Source organism: Malus domestica, chromosome 05 (genome assembly GCF_042453785.1).
Source record: "Malus domestica chromosome 05, GDT2T_hap1".
Classification (NCBI taxonomy): Eukaryota; Viridiplantae; Streptophyta; class Magnoliopsida; order Rosales; family Rosaceae; genus Malus; species Malus domestica.
The window spans coordinates 29,543,955-29,560,168 of record NC_091665.1 but is presented as its reverse complement, the minus strand read 5'-3'; the positions used below and the strand labels follow the sequence as shown (position 1 = coordinate 29,560,168).

Genomic DNA, 16,214 nt, shown 5'->3' with positions numbered 1-16,214 from the left:
AGGATCTTCCAACATTTTGATATATTAAGTACTATGAAAACAAATTATAGCTTGAAATATCGAAGACATCTGATACTTGTATCTTCCGTTTGATTCCTATTTTATGTGGGTAGGAGCTTATAGTATACTTGAGAACTGAATCTCCAAGTAACGACAAACATTCCAACGAGAAATCTTCACAACACCAAAGTGTTGTGTGTGCCTCCAGAATCTAATCACAAAATATTTGTATTATATGTAGTTATAGTTCTGAATAATTCAATTGAAATTGAATGAAGAACGGATTACGTAACACTATTAATCAAACACTTGGCTGTTTGTTTACAAAGCTGATTATTCTCACCACGCAACAGAAGCTATTTTTTTCTTGAAACATGGCAATACACAACTAGCTCTAAATTTTGTTTGCATTGCACAAGTCATAATACGCAATCTATTATCCAATCATTGAACATTGCAACTCCTTTCACTTGAGGCCGTACCGTACAAACTATTCAAAGCCCAACTATTTCCATATGCTTCTTCCAACTCTTTTAAACACCAAACCGGGTTCGGAACCTTTGACTAACCCACTGCTGGGCCCCATGCACAGATCCACCCCACAAATTCCATCGGTCCATCACCACCACCGTCACCGCCACCACCAACCTCCACAAATCTCAAACAAAAAACCCCAATCCCTCCCAAACCCTAACCCTAAAATTCCAAATTCTTAGCCCTAACCAACCCCAGAGCAATGTCCACACCACCACCGCCGTCGCCCACGGCCTCCCCCAAGGCCTCAGTCTCCGCCTCGCCCATGGCCACCGCTAAGAAGCCTCATCCTCTACCGTGGAGCCAAGAGGAGACGGTGCAGCTGATCCGGGCCTACCAGGAGAAGTGGTACGCGCTGAGAAGGGGCCAGCTGAAGTCGAACCAGTGGGAGGAGGTGGCGGTAACCGTGGCGGCGCGGTGCGGTTACGAATACGGCAAGCCGTCGAAATCCGCCACGCAGTGCCGCCACAAGATGGAGAAGCTCCGGCAGCGACACCGCGCCGTGAAGAAGCGCCTCGGCCAGAGAACCAAGTCCGGCTGGCCCTTCTTCGAGCTCATGGAGCAGATGGAACGCGGGCCCATGCCCATCTCTGCCATGCCCATGGCGGAGATGCCACATCAGCAAGAAGAAGAAGAAGAGCGTGATTATCACGGCGGCGGCGGCGGCGGCCATGAAGACGACGATGAGGAGAATTCCAACAAGGTCCGGAGCATCGACTTCATCCTGCGGAGGCCGACGTTTGTGAACAGATTTTCCGGGAAAGCGTCGTTTTTGCAGGGACCCGCTGCGGCAGCGGAGTTAAAGAGAGGGAGAGAGGCGGTGGGCGGGGGCGACGTGGTGGAGCCGCCGGAGCAGAGGGGTAGGGAAATGGTGGTGGAATTGGCGGACGAGATGAGGGCATTCGCCCAGCAGTTAATGGGGGTGGAGAAGAGGAGGATGAAGATGATGAAGGAAACAGAGAGGTATAGAGTGGAGATGGAGAAGAGGAGGATCAGCATGATCCTGCAGTCGCAGCAGAAGATCGTTGACTCCATTAATACCGCATTCGGGTCTTCCAACAAGCTGAGCAGCAGCTGATCTAAGGTTGGTTTTCAATTTTCGATTTGAGTAGGGATAATGTTATGGTTTTTGTGTTTCTTGTTGAAATGGATTTGTATAGTTGACAGCTGAAGCCCAGAATTTATGCTTGGTGTCATATAGTTCCAGGTGCAATTGTAATCTTTTAGTTGTAAAGTTAGGTTTCATGGTTTGATCTGAAACCTTACTTTAGGAAAACTAACGAAAGGTATAGTAAATAGTACCAGAGAAAAGGTATAAAAATGGTTTTTCGTTAAAAATGAACAGTACCGAAAGTGTTTTGTTAAAACTCCTTCTACTTTTGGATTATGCTCTCAATGTTTGGTAATAAGCCCCTTCTCTTCTCTGTTGGGGTTTGGATACAATGCCCGCGGCTTTTAAGTGCACTAGGATATTAATTGAAGTTGGTAAACTTGCTCTGATAAGCTCTTGGCACTGCCATCGTACTTATTTTCCTCCTGGTATCAATCCTTCACCATTTTTGAACGCATGGCCCTTCGGAGCAGCACTTGCACGCCTCGACGTATCCTCCACACACCCCGGGTATCTGATCGGGTTGAATATGAACTCCAGCCATTGTAATGGAACTGAGATACCAACTCAGAGGGGGTCTGAATTTACAACCATGACTAGTACAATGACTGTTCAACCACGTTTTAATTCAACTTACTTTTCCGGATCAAACATCAGTCAAACGTCGCCCGTTGACGGAAAGTAAAAATCTGAGGAGCTCCCAACACAACGTTCAAAGCAGAAAATTTTATGCAATACAGATGCCTGTTGGCCTTTAACAAACACCAGATGTGGATGAACAGCTATCAGGACTCTTTGCATTATAAACTGCGAATCGTTACAAGTTACGACATGGCATTGACAGATGATGATTGTTCTAATCCCATTCACCAATGTATACACCAGACATCTCTAATATTCACAAGATATTTGCAGAAGGCTTTTTTGCCCATAAAAATGATTGCAACGCCCTTTGATCTGAAAAGGGTAGTAATACATGCACTAATCTACTGGGCCAAAAAAGAAATAAGGTCCCTCGACAAATATGCTGGGAGACCATGAAAGAGAAAGAAAAAATTGGGAAAAAAAAACCCGACAGGTACTAGAAATGGAAAGACACGAGCCCTGTACACGTACCTCTATATTGATCTCTATCTTCCCAGAACTCTAGCCCCAGTGGTAATTTACATGGTTTCCAAAGACAAAAGCAAAATGCCTTGCAACATCACTTGGATAGTCCAGCTACATTTTTCACAAAACCTGCAAATGCCATGACCAACTCTCTTCCTGTCAATGCCCTTGTCGAATAATCAGCTTCATCTGGCATTAAACCCCAAACTGAAATCAGATTTGTTTTAAGATTGAAACACAGGACTCCGTTGACAAAAAAAAGTAGGGAGTTTTAACAAAACACTTCCTGTATTGTTCACTTTTAACGAAAAACCACATTTTTCACCTTTAACTTGCACTATTCACTATACCTTTAAAAAAGGCTTTTCGTTAAAAGAGAAGTTTTTTTTGGATTTTTCGTTAGTTTTCCTTAAAAAATATATATAAACTACCATTCGAGCATTAAAGCAATAATCAGCAATCATCAAGTGGAAGACAGATCCTACTACGGAGAAAGACAAAAAGAAGGCAACAAAAGGGGAAAAACAAAGCAATTTTATATGTAAGAAAGTAGAAGCAATGCATGCTTCATCAGTATAATTCACTTGATACGGAAAAGGTTTGCAAGTAATGGAAAACCAATAAGCCAAAGAATAATTTTGTGATGATGTTGGTGACACGTTTAAGTTTATGCAAAGCCCTATCATGTTATATCCATCTTATGGAATTAAAGAAAAGCAACTACCTGTACACCGCTGTACCAAGGGCATGTGGATCCAACCCTGGCAGGACCGGTTGCTGCAGCTGCTCATTCCTTAGAATCATTCATTCTGGTTTTGAATTACCAGACATCGTATACAAACTTCCTTGCCCTGCTTGCAGATGCTGCATTTGCTGCTGAGACTGCTGTTGCAGAGGCAGTTGATGTTGGGGTGACTCTTGTTCCTGCTGCTGCTGCTGTTGTTCTTGTTGCTGGTAATGTTGTTGAGATGGGGATGGCAGCGAAGGAGACCGTTGCAGTAGCTGCTGCTGCTGCCACTGTGCTCCAACATTAAGTCCATGAGAGAGCAAGTTTCCAGATAACCTTCTTGGGCCTAACCCTTGACTGATAGGTGGCCCAGGCTCATTCCCAGATGAATTTGTTAGTGGGGGGCTCCCAACTGGACCCACTTGAGCAGTTGAATTCGGCATGTTAGCATCATATACTGCTTCTGACGATTTCCACTGAGGAATGGCAGAAGGAACTGGAACTAGACTAGATGAATCAATACAGTACTGAGGAATCGCCGTGCTCACACCTACCGGCGAAGCACCATTCACAGGCTGCTCATCACCTTGAGTTAGATCATTTTGAGACTTATTTGGAATCTCCAAATTCACTTGGTGATTCTGCTGCAGCACTCTCTGAACATAAGGCTGAGTTTGATTAGCTTGCTTTTGTTGTTGCTGTGCCTGTGATTGCGGCTGCAGCTGCTGGTGGTTGGAAGCAATACCTGATGGAGAGCCAGTTTGATGTGAAGCAGATATCGTATGATTGGAAGGAACTGGTGGAACCTGGCCCTGGGTGATATTATCAGAATGAGAAGGCATTTGCTGGAGGTGCTTTGATGAATTGGTCGGTGCACTAGAAAGTAACTTTTGCTGCAACTGAGAATGGTTTGGTGATTGGGGGACCAATGGTTTCGATGTTGCTGGATTAAGGGCAGACCCAGAATATGCACCTTGACCTTGCATCAATTGCATGAATTGTTCTCCGTTCTCAAGAGATTGGCTTCCTGGAGGCACAAGTCCATTAAGTTGAGAAGAATCAATAGAGAGGTTTGCAGGATCAATGGAGAGGTTCTGATGCACCATTGAATTGGCTCTTCCCATTCCCTTTGAAAGTTTAGCCTGCTGCTGAGACTGCGTAAGTTGCCGCTGCTGAGGGTGGTGCCTACCAGATTGCTGAAGATGATGCTGCTGTGGTTGTCTTTGTCGTTGCTTCCCTATCTGATTGGTCATCCCACTAGCACCAGGATTCCGGCTAAAGCCATGGGATGGCAGATGATGTTTCTGCTGGTGCTGGGATGACATGGGAGTCCTTGGGGAAGAAGGTGTCATAGGGGACACAGATACTGGGTGAGGTGAAGTTTGTGACTGAAGTTGGGAACTATTTTGCAAAGTTGATGACATGGGAAGTTGGGCCTGCGGCTGGACCTGTGGCACCAAAGAATTAGATGTAGAAAACTGTTGCTGTTGTTGCTGCTGCTGCAAATACCGCTGTTGCAACTGCCTTTCTTTTGCGACGTGGAAGGCATAGGCTTGATGCTGCGACCCCGTAGCATGATTCGGGCCTTGAAGATGAGGGTGATGAGGGTTGCTGAGTGCATGGGACTGTTGTGGGGATATCTGACGCTGCTGCGGGCTATGGCCTGGATATGTTTGAGCAGATGGCGGAGTTTGCTGATTAGGAAAACCGGAACTCAACCCATTGAAGGGAGCAACTCCTTGGCCATTCCCTTGTGTGGCCTGCATTTGAAGTTCTGGAACCATAAGTTGCCTTTGATGCTCCGGATTATGGCCAGGCTATGACAAAAAAAAACTCAATAGTCAAGTAAACATAAAACCTTGGTGGACTTGGATAAATAAAGCGTAAAACATTGACTATTGAGAAAGGAAAGGAGATAATCAAATCTTCTCATCAAATGTGTCTGCCAAGAACGGCAACCTAGAAAAGCAGTGAAATGACAAGTGACTGTTCTAAGTGTAACAATAGATAATCAAACTTAAGTGTGAACAGAAGTTCCATTTCCAGCCTTGCCAATAGAAGTCAATGAGGGTGAAGTGAGGGCTAAGGTTTTAACTTTTGATCGATGAAGCTAAAACCTAAAGAATTAAATATATACATGCCACAATTTCAAACTTCAGGACGCATTTCAATACAAAACAAAAGCCTGACAGGAGGGAGGAAACCAACAGATCAAAAGTAACCAACATTAAATACCCCAAGGACATACCTCCCCCTTCCCCTCTTTCCACCCCCAAAGTGGTGGGAGGAAAAAACAAAATAAAACAATAAGATAAAACTAATGAAGATGGTTGACACCAAGCAACTAAGCACATTCAACTTTAGCCTTTCTTCTTCTACTTCGCACTCCCAGATTGGCAGGAGAAACTGGAAAAAAATAATCAAACTAAAAAAAATGAATGCAGTTTAACAAACTATTGCAACTTGCGAGTTGGGCACATTTAACCCCAACCTGCAAAAAATCAATCCTTGAGGACAAGGGAATCATAAGCTATGAACCATTTGATGCTTTCTCTAAAAGCTACCATCACAGAGTTAGATCTTAGTCTTAAACAATGTAGGTGCGTCAACAACTCACCCGCATCATATGCAAAGCATCGCGAGGTCTTAACATCAAGTTTCCCTGACCCGAACCAGCTCCAGAGTGCATATTTACAGGGCTTGGTATCCCCACCATACTGGATGAAAGCATATTCCCAGAATTAAGCATAGATGATGAAGCCATTCCCTGAAATCCTGGCCTTGACACTGGCATGCCTCTGTTCATCCCGCACATCATGCCCATACCATTTCCACCAGGAACCATACGAACTCCACGATCAGTTCCTGGAAGAGCTCCAGGCACAGACAAGCCAGACTGTTGAATGTTTCTACCAGACAACATTTGATTGTAGTGTCTTTGCTGCTCATCAACTGGCAAAGATGATGTTCTTGGACTACTGTATCTGCCATCTCTGTACCATGAATAATGGGATACATAGGATTAACAAATAAATTAAAAGCATGTACGAAGAATTTTATAAAAATAATGTACACCAAAGTGACAATAACAACCGATAGAAACACACTACCTGACGTTGGCACTAAGTGGACCAGACGAGGATGGCAAGTTGCTTCCAAGAACCATACCAGAAGATCCCTGTATTGAGGCATTTGGCCCAGAAGGAAGTAATGACGCCATGGCACCCTGATTTGACATTGCTAAACCACTAGCATGAGATCCTTGATACCCAAGGACATCTGAGCTTGATGAAGTGGTATCACACAGATCAAGAGGCCTTCACGCATAAATTTTGAATACTTATTACACAGAATCATAGAAGGAGAACAAGTAAACAAGATATCTTTAACATACTGACAAAGATGGACAGATGATTAACATGGAAGAGTAGACTATTGTTGGCATGCAAGGACAAGAACTTACGTTAGAACACCTCCATTCAAGTTATTTGGAGAGACTTGGGAAAGGGCCACCACATGAGAATTGTGGACAGTCGTTATTTGTTTCGGATCCTGGTTTTCATTCTTCATAAATACACAATCACAAGAAGTTATTGTTAGGATTCAAAAAGGAGTTCCAATAATACCGAAGCAAGTATAAGAGAAAAACAGGGTAATTAAATTGCTTCCAGATCCCAACCATCTACAGTCCATTCTCGTGAGAATCTAACCAATAATTTATTTCAGTTGAACTTGAACTCAACTATCTTTATCTCACATATATTTCGAGTTGGGTCGAACAATCCATTTAATTCGAACTGGTATCATTAACAGAAAATTGACAACACCCAGCTGTTTTGGGTTTAAGATGTAAGGTACTGCCGAATATTACAATTTACAAAAACCTTTATGATCCTATGGATCAAAATCGCCAGTTTAGATGATGACAATATTAAAAAACGCCAGTCAGATCACCGAACTAAAAGGATTGGCATCTCAAGTGTAGCATGTAATCCAACAATAAGGTCCAGCATTAGTCACTGTAAAATGATTCTTCCTTAGTGGAAAGGTCTAAACTTGTGATCATAAGGATGGTCTAGCTACAGAGAAATTGGCAACAATATCAATCAAAGTCGGGCCACTGCACTGATTGAGAAAATCTATACTTATTTTCACTAACCTGACTCCTCCGATAATGATGCTTCTGACCAATGTTAATTATTTTCTCAAAATGAGATTTGAGAACATCCTCTTCCATTGGCTCTTGCAAGCGTTGAAATAATTGTCGGGCACTGCCCTGCATGAAGTAAAGAAACACCAACCAACAAAAGTAAGTAGAATTGTACTGAATGATGCAGGTCTCTCATGCTGAAGATGAAACAGTGTGAGGTCAACTTAATAGTTTAAAAGAAGCAGTTTAAAGAACACACTCTTGCCTTCGGAATGCCTGGTATTGTAGATGGATAAGGTTGAGAAGATCCTGAATCTTCAGCACTATCAGCCCCATCACCAGAATTCATATCCATCAATATTTTGTGACGCTCCTTGCACTCTTTAGGCTTGCGAAAAATACACTGCATGGTAGAGTCATAAGAGCAAGACATAGACTATGAAAACCAACACTTCAAATGCACAGAGATCATCCTCGCAATAGACAGTAAGCATAAGAAGGTGCTCCAGAAATAACACTAACCTTCAAGTGCAGCGTGCTATTGATTGCATCACTTATGAATTCCCAATTTGGGCCCATGTCATGTACAAGAACAACAAGTGCCTAAGGTAAAAAAAAAAAAAACAGTAAATTTTGTTCAGTTATTGGCAACTGTATAACAACTGAAGAGAGAACAATTTGATAAAATTAATAATGACATATTAACCTGATCTTCAAAAAGGGACCATGGACCTCCTGAACCTGGCTGCCCAGTAGACATCTGCAAAAGGTTAAATTCACATTCACAGTACAAGATGTAAGCAAAAGGTTTTTTTTTTTTTTTTTTTTTTTTTTCCGGAATAACAGCACAATAAAGGGGGGGTCAAGTGTGAGCACACTGTCAAACAGGGTATCACCAAAGAGTTACCTTTAGTGATTTAGTTTTCCGTCCCCTGTCTCGACCACCAATCAACTTAATAAATTTACTGGTATTGGACATATTACTCATTTGGGATGCCACTGGAGAAGGATTGGATCCAGGCATTGGAGTAATACTGTCATAAGTATTATCTAGAGATTGCTTTAATATCTTTGGCTTCTTGGCTGTATGTTGCCCGTATAAACCTAAAACAAATACATAAATGAGAGAGTTCCACCACATTTTCAAATCAAAGCCCAAAACAAATATCCAAGTGAAGACAGTTACCAATTGTTCCATTGGATTCATAATGATGACCCTCCGATCTCTTTTTGGAATGATCCCTCTGCTAATTCATGACACCGTCAGTTATTTGATTAGCACTTCAAAATATAGTTCATAGGATTCATTGCAACACTTAATTGAGGGAGGATGAAATTTAAACTGCATAAACTAAAGATCAAGCTTGCAAAATAAGAAACTGCATAGAAATAGAAAACACAATCCAAAAGAATGATGCACAATTGTAAAAAAATAAAAAATATTAAGCATGGCAGACCCAGATCATATCTAACAATATTACTAATTACCTGTTCATTAAGTATAGCAGAATCCAGCTGCCATCCTTGATCATAGGCAGAACCCTGCAACCATAAAGAATACAAGAAACTTAGCCAGTAATTAAGGTACGAGAACTACAGAACCTTCCATATTATTCCATGGATAACTCAGTCCAGCTGAATTATGAGTACTTCATGTACCAGATGTTTGGCCTTCTTCTTCTTTTTAGGCTTCATTGATGTTTCTGCATAGTCATATGGTAACTGCTTTTCAAAGTCCCCAACAGATTCAACCTCCACACTTTTCTGGAACTGAGATCCACCATGTAAAGTACTTTGATCATCCTGAAAAGAATTAGTATCACCACTTGAAGCATCTGTCTTAATCGGACCCAGAACATTCCCATTAGCTCCAGCACCAAATGGACTAACGACCCTCTGCCTGGAAGCAGTGCGCATACGTTTCGTTGGAATTGAACCAACATTGAGACTAGCAGGCCTTTTCCCCATCAACATGGACTGGTGAGTTGCTGTTGTGCAGTTGCCGTAAGGCAAATCAGCTCCTTCATATGACCTAGAAGCATATAACTTCAAGTTCTTTTGTTTCTTCAGGTTAGATTTTAATGACTTGCTACCTTCAAATGCTCCAGGCAAATAATAGGTGCTTGTTTCTCCTTCATCCTCATCATATGCAGCCTCTTGAAAACCAAACTCTGAGATTGAATAGAACAACTTAATAAGCACAGGATTTGCTATACAAATAAAACAAACGTGAACTCAATTTAGCTATACAAAAATAGTTTTGAGTTTGTACCTGCTCCTGCATCATACATAGATGTCTCAACTTCCTCTTGCATGCTACTGCCAGTTCTCTGAAATTTTGCAAGTCGCTAAATCAGCAAGAATAAACCAAAATGAACCAAACAGTTACCAAATCAATTATGTAAGAAACCGTCTGCAAGAGACACAATATAAACAAGAAATTCCTTCCAATGATAACCAATACATATACGAGTAACCAATTCACAATGGAATTTGGTTCCCCATATTCTCCAAATAAAATGTGATAAATCCTTGGAGAAACCAGAAACAGGAAGCATCTAATCAACAACACTAGTGCACATTGCACTTACCTCAAACTGAACCAAATGAGATTCGATTAATTTTCTATAGGTTTCCATTGCACCAGAGGGAACTGCATAGAAGAGATTTTCCTGCAAAAACAAAATCTCAGTTTTTAAGAAACAAACAATAAAAAGCTCTGAATAGAATTCAGGTTGCCCAAGTGATTTGGATAGTTAGCTTGCCCCTACCAGATTCGAGGTATAAGCCCCTATAATTGCAAATGTATAAATTTTTATATACATATATAAAATTTATATTAAAAAGCAAATAAAGCATAAATGCATGCAAGAGTTATCCCTTAAAGATATAACACATGGGATTCTTAAGGGACCCCCAAATAATTTCCATGTTATAATAGATAATTAGCACCTTCGTGCGAGCGCGTGTATTTGAGAGAGACAGATAATATAAAAGACCGACAGAGAGAGAGAGAGAGAGAGAGAGAGAGAGAGAGAGAGAGAGAGAGAGAGATGAACAGAGGTTGGGTAGGATGGAGAGATGGGTGGCCAATGTCAACATAGATAGCTTCGCCAACAAAAATAATCATCAAGAACATGACCATACCTCTGTAAGATGATCCTCCCACGACATTTCTGTAATGCCTAAATCAGAAATTCTCTCAGGAGTAGCAGGTGCTTGTGCTTGAAGGTCAGGACCCAGAGATTTGTTATACTTCAAAAATCTCACTGCGTATTCCCGCACTGAAAGTGCAAGATCTTTTTGGGGATGCTGTGGTTCCAAATCTTTGCTTGGCTCCTGACCATTATTGATCAACGACATATAGCACGTACATGTTAGACAAAAGTTATGGCATCTTCTGGCCTATAAGCACAGTATCAATGGATACAAACAATGAACGCATGAAACAAGTTTTTCAGCCAATGAAAGCGTCTTTAAGCAAAACAACCAGGACGTGCATCTCAAAATTTAGAGAATTCATTCAAGCCTAAAATAGGCAAAAGAATATTACATTACTCAAATTCAAACATCCACGTGAGTACTTTTTCGTAGAGATTACTAAAGCATTTTGCGACCCTCTTTGAAACTATAAACTTAGCATAACTCTGATCATTTATTTAAAGGCACAATACATAAAGAAGAGAATTGTATGCATCCAGAACTCCTACAAGCCTCTCTAAGTTCTGCAAGTTCAAAATAACCTTAAGAATGGTAAATAATTAATCTGATTCATACTTAAGGCAACAGATTATTTTAATGGCTCTCTCTCTCTCTCTCTCTCTCTCTCTCTCTCTCTCTCTCTCTCTCTCTCTCTCTCTCTCTCTCTCTCTCTCTCTCTCTTATCAAGTAATCTAAAAGTTCGCACGAAAAAAGTAACCACCAAAGGGAAACTAACCACCTTCATAGTATGTGATTCCTATAACTAAATTGACCAAAAGTAACAACCATTGATAGAAAGGTAAGAAAAACGACCACTACCATATTGGGTTCCCCATTCTTGTCTTGAGAAGTTTTGTTCCTATCAATCCTCATTGATCCAACCAAATCGTAGTTACAGTCCCTTTGACAAGAACTTGAATCATCACCCTTCAAAAGGGTCTCAGCTGAAACCCAAAATTGGTTGACAGCCTTTGCCAGGTCATGAGCCACTTTTTTTAGCTCCCAATGTTGATGTTGGGATTCAATTCTCAACCGAGAAGTAAAAGCAGCGCGATGACAAATTTGAGCAGCAGCAGTAAGCTTCCAAAGACGCTCCTATAAACACAAAATAAATGAACAAAAATGTTTACAAAACTAATAAATATAGATATATTAATATTAGTTAGTTTCCACAATACGTGTATAATCACAATATCATGCCTGCGCAAAATCATTTGCCAACCAAGCCATTTCTTCAAGGACAAAATCCCACTGAGACTTTCGGCAATTCTCCGATGGTAAAGAACGAACAGATAATTCAGCAATCCTCTTACGCTTAGCCTGTTTATGGCAATTGAAGAAGTAAGTAAAAGCTCCTTCAAAGTTTGTAAAATTAGACATCATAAATTGCAGGAAAGTGGAAATAACCTCTATAATTCGTGCCTTTTCCAGAATAGAATCTTCATGTGCCTTGTCTACCACTTTCAAGTGAACTCTAGGAGTCTGGCAGTCAGAACCTGCAGCAGTATCTTTCCCTGACAAAACAGTCCCAGGAACCTCATGCATTGATGAGTCTTGAGGACCCTGGGATATGCCAGTGGAAAGGTTCTCTTTGTTGATGTTGGAACTACTATCCAGAGCTTCATCCACCTTCTTAACAGCTTCTGATATTAGAGGGTCACTTGGTTGTTCTCCCTCAACGTTTGAATGAAGCTTAACTTCATTATGCAACTCAGATCTACTTTGACTCATGTCTTCCTCAACTTTGACTTCGCTGTTGCCAGAGTTGTTTTGACAAACAGAAGCCTGGTTATCATTAACAATAGCACCACTGTCAACAGCGTTGGTTTCCTTATCTTCTTGTACCATTATGCCACCAGCTAGATTTCGTGTCCCATCCACATCTGATGATTCGATAATATTTCCATTATCAACGTTCCTCATAGTAGTACACATGTCACTGTCATTACTTACATCTAATCCTAAACTAGTTTGGGTGCAAGAAGACTCTGAATCTAAACCCTTTGGGCATAGAGCTGCACTGCTAATTTGACCTTCATGTGGCACACTTTTACTCTCCCTATTTAGATTGTTATACCCATTCATCTGAACCGAACTAAGTTCATTTTCAGTCTTTGTTGTAGCAGCACAAGGAGGACACTCAAGGACAGATGATGCTAGTGGTTCCCTGTCTGCAACAACATCAGATCTCTCAGAAACAACATCAATGGGGGTTTCCTGAGCATCAATCTGAGATGGTTGACTATGTTGGCTATCCGTCAAACTTTTAAGAGTTGTAACATCCAATTTGTTTTGAGATCCATCTTTCATTGGACCAGTAATTACTTCAGGGGCTTGCACCCCCTCCAAGTCCATATCGAACTGATTATCAGAAGTTACAATCTTGGGAACAATATCACCATTTGAACTCACATACTTTACGTTAGGGCCAGAAGGTATATTCTGGTCCTTTTGGTTGTTTGTTTCAGATATCGGCCTCTTAGGATCCTTTGACAGCCCACGAGAAGGTAAAGAAGAACCCTGACCTCCACGACCCTGCATATCTGTTGAATTTGATCGAGTGCCATCACGATTTGGTCTGGACCTGTTCCTTCGAGCATATGGACGGAATATAGCCGAGTCTTCTGATTCCTTGGGGTTTTGAGTCCCATCCATCTGGGAAGACTGTTCTGATGGACCATTGTTATTCCTTCTACTAAGATGCATAGAATTCCTTTCACCATCAGGAGCATCATTGTCGGCATCAAAGAGTAAGAGATTATCAGCACTATTGGGTTCACAAAGTGTAGGAACCTCTGGTCGACCGCTACTTTCAACAGAGTCCCCATGTGTTGATGCAGTCAATGCAAAACTACCTTTTGCTTCACTGAAATCAAAACCATGACATAAGGAAAGAAAATAGAAGAGCATTAGAAATTTAATGAAAAATCATGTGATCTACAACCCATTTATGAACAAGTGAATTAAAACTCTACCTGGTCACAAACTGTTCTGGTTGCTGATCAGTGAGTGAAGTAGACTGAACACTAACAGAAGCTCCATTCCCAACCTTGAAGTCCAAAGGATTGCCACCCTGAAAGTAATTAAATAGTGATAATCAGTACATGAAGAAGTCAAAAATAAATCAGCACCATAAGATTAAATTTCCATACTTTCTCAAGAAATTCTAGCTCCTTTCTTCTTTCCTCCCTCACATCATACTCCTGTCTGTTATCAGAAAATAACAGTTCATTGTATACTACATGCAGACATGAAAATATCAAAATATAAAAGTTAAAGAAGAAGGGAAAGCAAACCTAAGCTCTGCTTGGGCCTTCTCGATTGCTGCTCGGCGTGGAGAGGTTTTCAAACCAATACCAACTCCGCCGTCAACCACTCCACCCATGGAATCAACCTCTGCATTTACTAGGAGAGCAGATCCTGAGCTACATCCATGCATTCCGACCTTAATGCCCAGAGTCTTTAATCTCCCATCTTATCCAAAGTCTATAAAAATTACTGAAGGCACAGATATAAAAAAATCAAATCAGAATCAGGAACTTACTATCAGATATAAAAAAATCAAATCAGAATCAGGAACTTACTATGTAATTTTCTATTTATAAACAAAGGAGAAGAACCTGATAACACAGGTAATAAGAAAATAAACTTTAGTTCACTAAATTCGAATTGCTGCATCATAAGCAACCAGGAAAAAATGTCCCCATTTGACTAAAAAGCATCCGAACAGTCTTGAGTTTTAATGTTCTTTTAAACAGAACTAGAAACAGGTATAACATGATTTACAAGCACAAAAAGCTAGAAATCAAATTGAAACAGACATATACAAAGATATGCAGATTGTCAAACTCATATTGATCCCAACAAACAAACTTAGAAGGGTAAGACATGCAGCTAATGTATACACGAAACATCATATTATGGCTGCGGGTTCCATTCTTAGACCAAATCTAACTATAGTTCCTCTCCTCCCAGAAATCAACGAGTTGTTGGAGGAAATGCATATTAAAGCATTTAAAGAACTTCAAATAATAAAAATAAGAGGAAGGAAGAATGTGAATTCAACATGATCATAAACATCGCCAAAATTATGAGACATTCTCCAGCTCTCAGAAAATGATTTTCCACAATTTATATCAATGTATGGTAGTTTCAGTCTGCATAGCAGTTCACAATTTAAATCAAATCCACGAGATGCTAAATATTCAAGGGCAAAATTGAAAGACAATATAAAAGCCACATTGCATGAGTGGAAAATCATCAGGTTCAAACCAAGCACTAACCACTGTACAGGTGAAACCTAGTTCAAACAGCTAAGTACAGAAAAGGAAAAATGTGGTCTGCCAAAAAATAGGAACATGAAAAAGCAACGACCAAATTATGGTAAGTCATTACTTGCATAATATATACTGTACGTATTCGGTACTAATTACGCTACAATTTTGAGCAACAATTGCATGCAAGAGGCTTGCAGAGAATGATTTCCTTCGAATTCCCACCGGTGCACTTTCATATACACCCACTAAAGCTACAAAGCCACTGGCATACAACTCAAAGAAGGAACATACTCAATTCCCCCATGAGGGGGACTTCGAATTCCGGCATTCAATCCCATGTCAAAACAATAAGCGCACTGATAGCAAAACTTACCCTATAACCCCCAAGCATTCAATCACAATGCATTACAGAATCACAACGAAAGACACCTCCCCACAAATTGTCCTAACGAGCGAAACCCTAATTCCATTCAACCCCAAGCAAACGCCTAATTTCAAAAATTCTAGGGTTTACGTGACAAAAACCTAACACGAACAGAGCAGCAAAAATACCTGCAATTGGGAACAGGATAGCAAAATTGCGAGCTAGGGCACAACTGTGGTGCCACTGGGGACTTCAATTTCTGGAAATTTCTCTCTCCTAGGGTTTTGAACAAACACAAAAAAAAAAAAAAAAAAAAAAAAGGCTCAGAAATGGAACGGGACCAAGTTTGCCCTTGAACACAAGACCTCTCTCCAAATGTCAGCCATGAAATGGATGCTTACACTTGCTGAGAAACTCTCAATCTGCAATTGACTGATTTCTGGTTTGGGGAATTAGGTTTCCGGATTGATGTTCTCGTTGCGTATTTGGGGGTGAAGAGTTTGGGGAGTACGCGACCTCTGCGAATAGTGGGCTATGTGCGCATTGGGGAAGAAGACGAACACGAACGAAGAGGGCTTAGAGAAATTGGACGTACATTTTGGGCTTTTTATTATTACGTCCCTTAAAATTTTATTTTTTCGAGTTCGATTGGGGTTGGTTCGATGAGGAAGAAGAAACAGGCCAAAATTTAAATACATGAAATTTATTTTTTTATTTTTTTTATTTTTTGACTCTCATTT

General features: G+C 40.7%; 2 protein-coding genes across 10 annotated transcripts; one reads left to right on the top strand and one right to left on the bottom strand.

Moving 5' to 3' along the window:
• Window positions 1-268: 268 nt before the first annotated feature.
• On the top strand, window positions 269-1,785 carry LOC103435977 (trihelix transcription factor ENAP1-like). The gene has a single exon (XM_008374404.4). The coding sequence runs from the start codon at window positions 737-739 to the stop codon at window positions 1,610-1,612; it is 876 nt and encodes a 291-aa protein (XP_008372626.4). The 5' UTR covers window positions 269-736; the 3' UTR covers window positions 1,613-1,785.
• A 631-nt stretch (window positions 1,786-2,416) lies between these two features.
• LOC103435838 (chromatin modification-related protein EAF1 B-like) lies at window positions 2,417-16,135 on the bottom strand. Of its 9 annotated transcripts, none has more exons than XM_029102503.2 (24): window positions 15,663-16,052; window positions 14,130-14,331; window positions 13,986-14,040; window positions 13,809-13,906; window positions 12,241-13,699; window positions 12,034-12,153; window positions 11,653-11,928; window positions 10,780-10,971; window positions 10,224-10,304; window positions 9,905-9,962; window positions 9,726-9,803; window positions 9,292-9,620; window positions 9,121-9,174; window positions 8,819-8,879; window positions 8,540-8,736; window positions 8,339-8,392; window positions 8,155-8,235; window positions 7,898-8,035; window positions 7,642-7,758; window positions 6,946-7,046; window positions 6,593-6,799; window positions 6,100-6,475; window positions 3,480-5,299; window positions 2,417-2,944 (listed from the first exon to the last, which is right to left on the bottom strand). In XM_029102503.2, exons 2-23 carry the CDS (start codon window positions 14,270-14,272, stop codon window positions 3,560-3,562), a joined length of 6,015 nt encoding a protein of 2,004 aa, XP_028958336.2. In that variant the 5' UTR covers window positions 14,273-14,331; window positions 15,663-16,052; the 3' UTR covers window positions 2,417-2,944; window positions 3,480-3,559. The 9 variants fall into 9 exon arrangements, with proteins under 9 accessions (XP_028958336.2, XP_070677189.1, XP_008372482.3 ...); XM_070821088.1 differs by having other exon boundaries at window positions 8,819-8,876; XM_008374260.4 differs by having other exon boundaries at window positions 9,292-9,803; window positions 15,663-15,750; window positions 15,876-16,032.
• Between the last annotated feature and the right edge of the window lie 79 nt (window positions 16,136-16,214).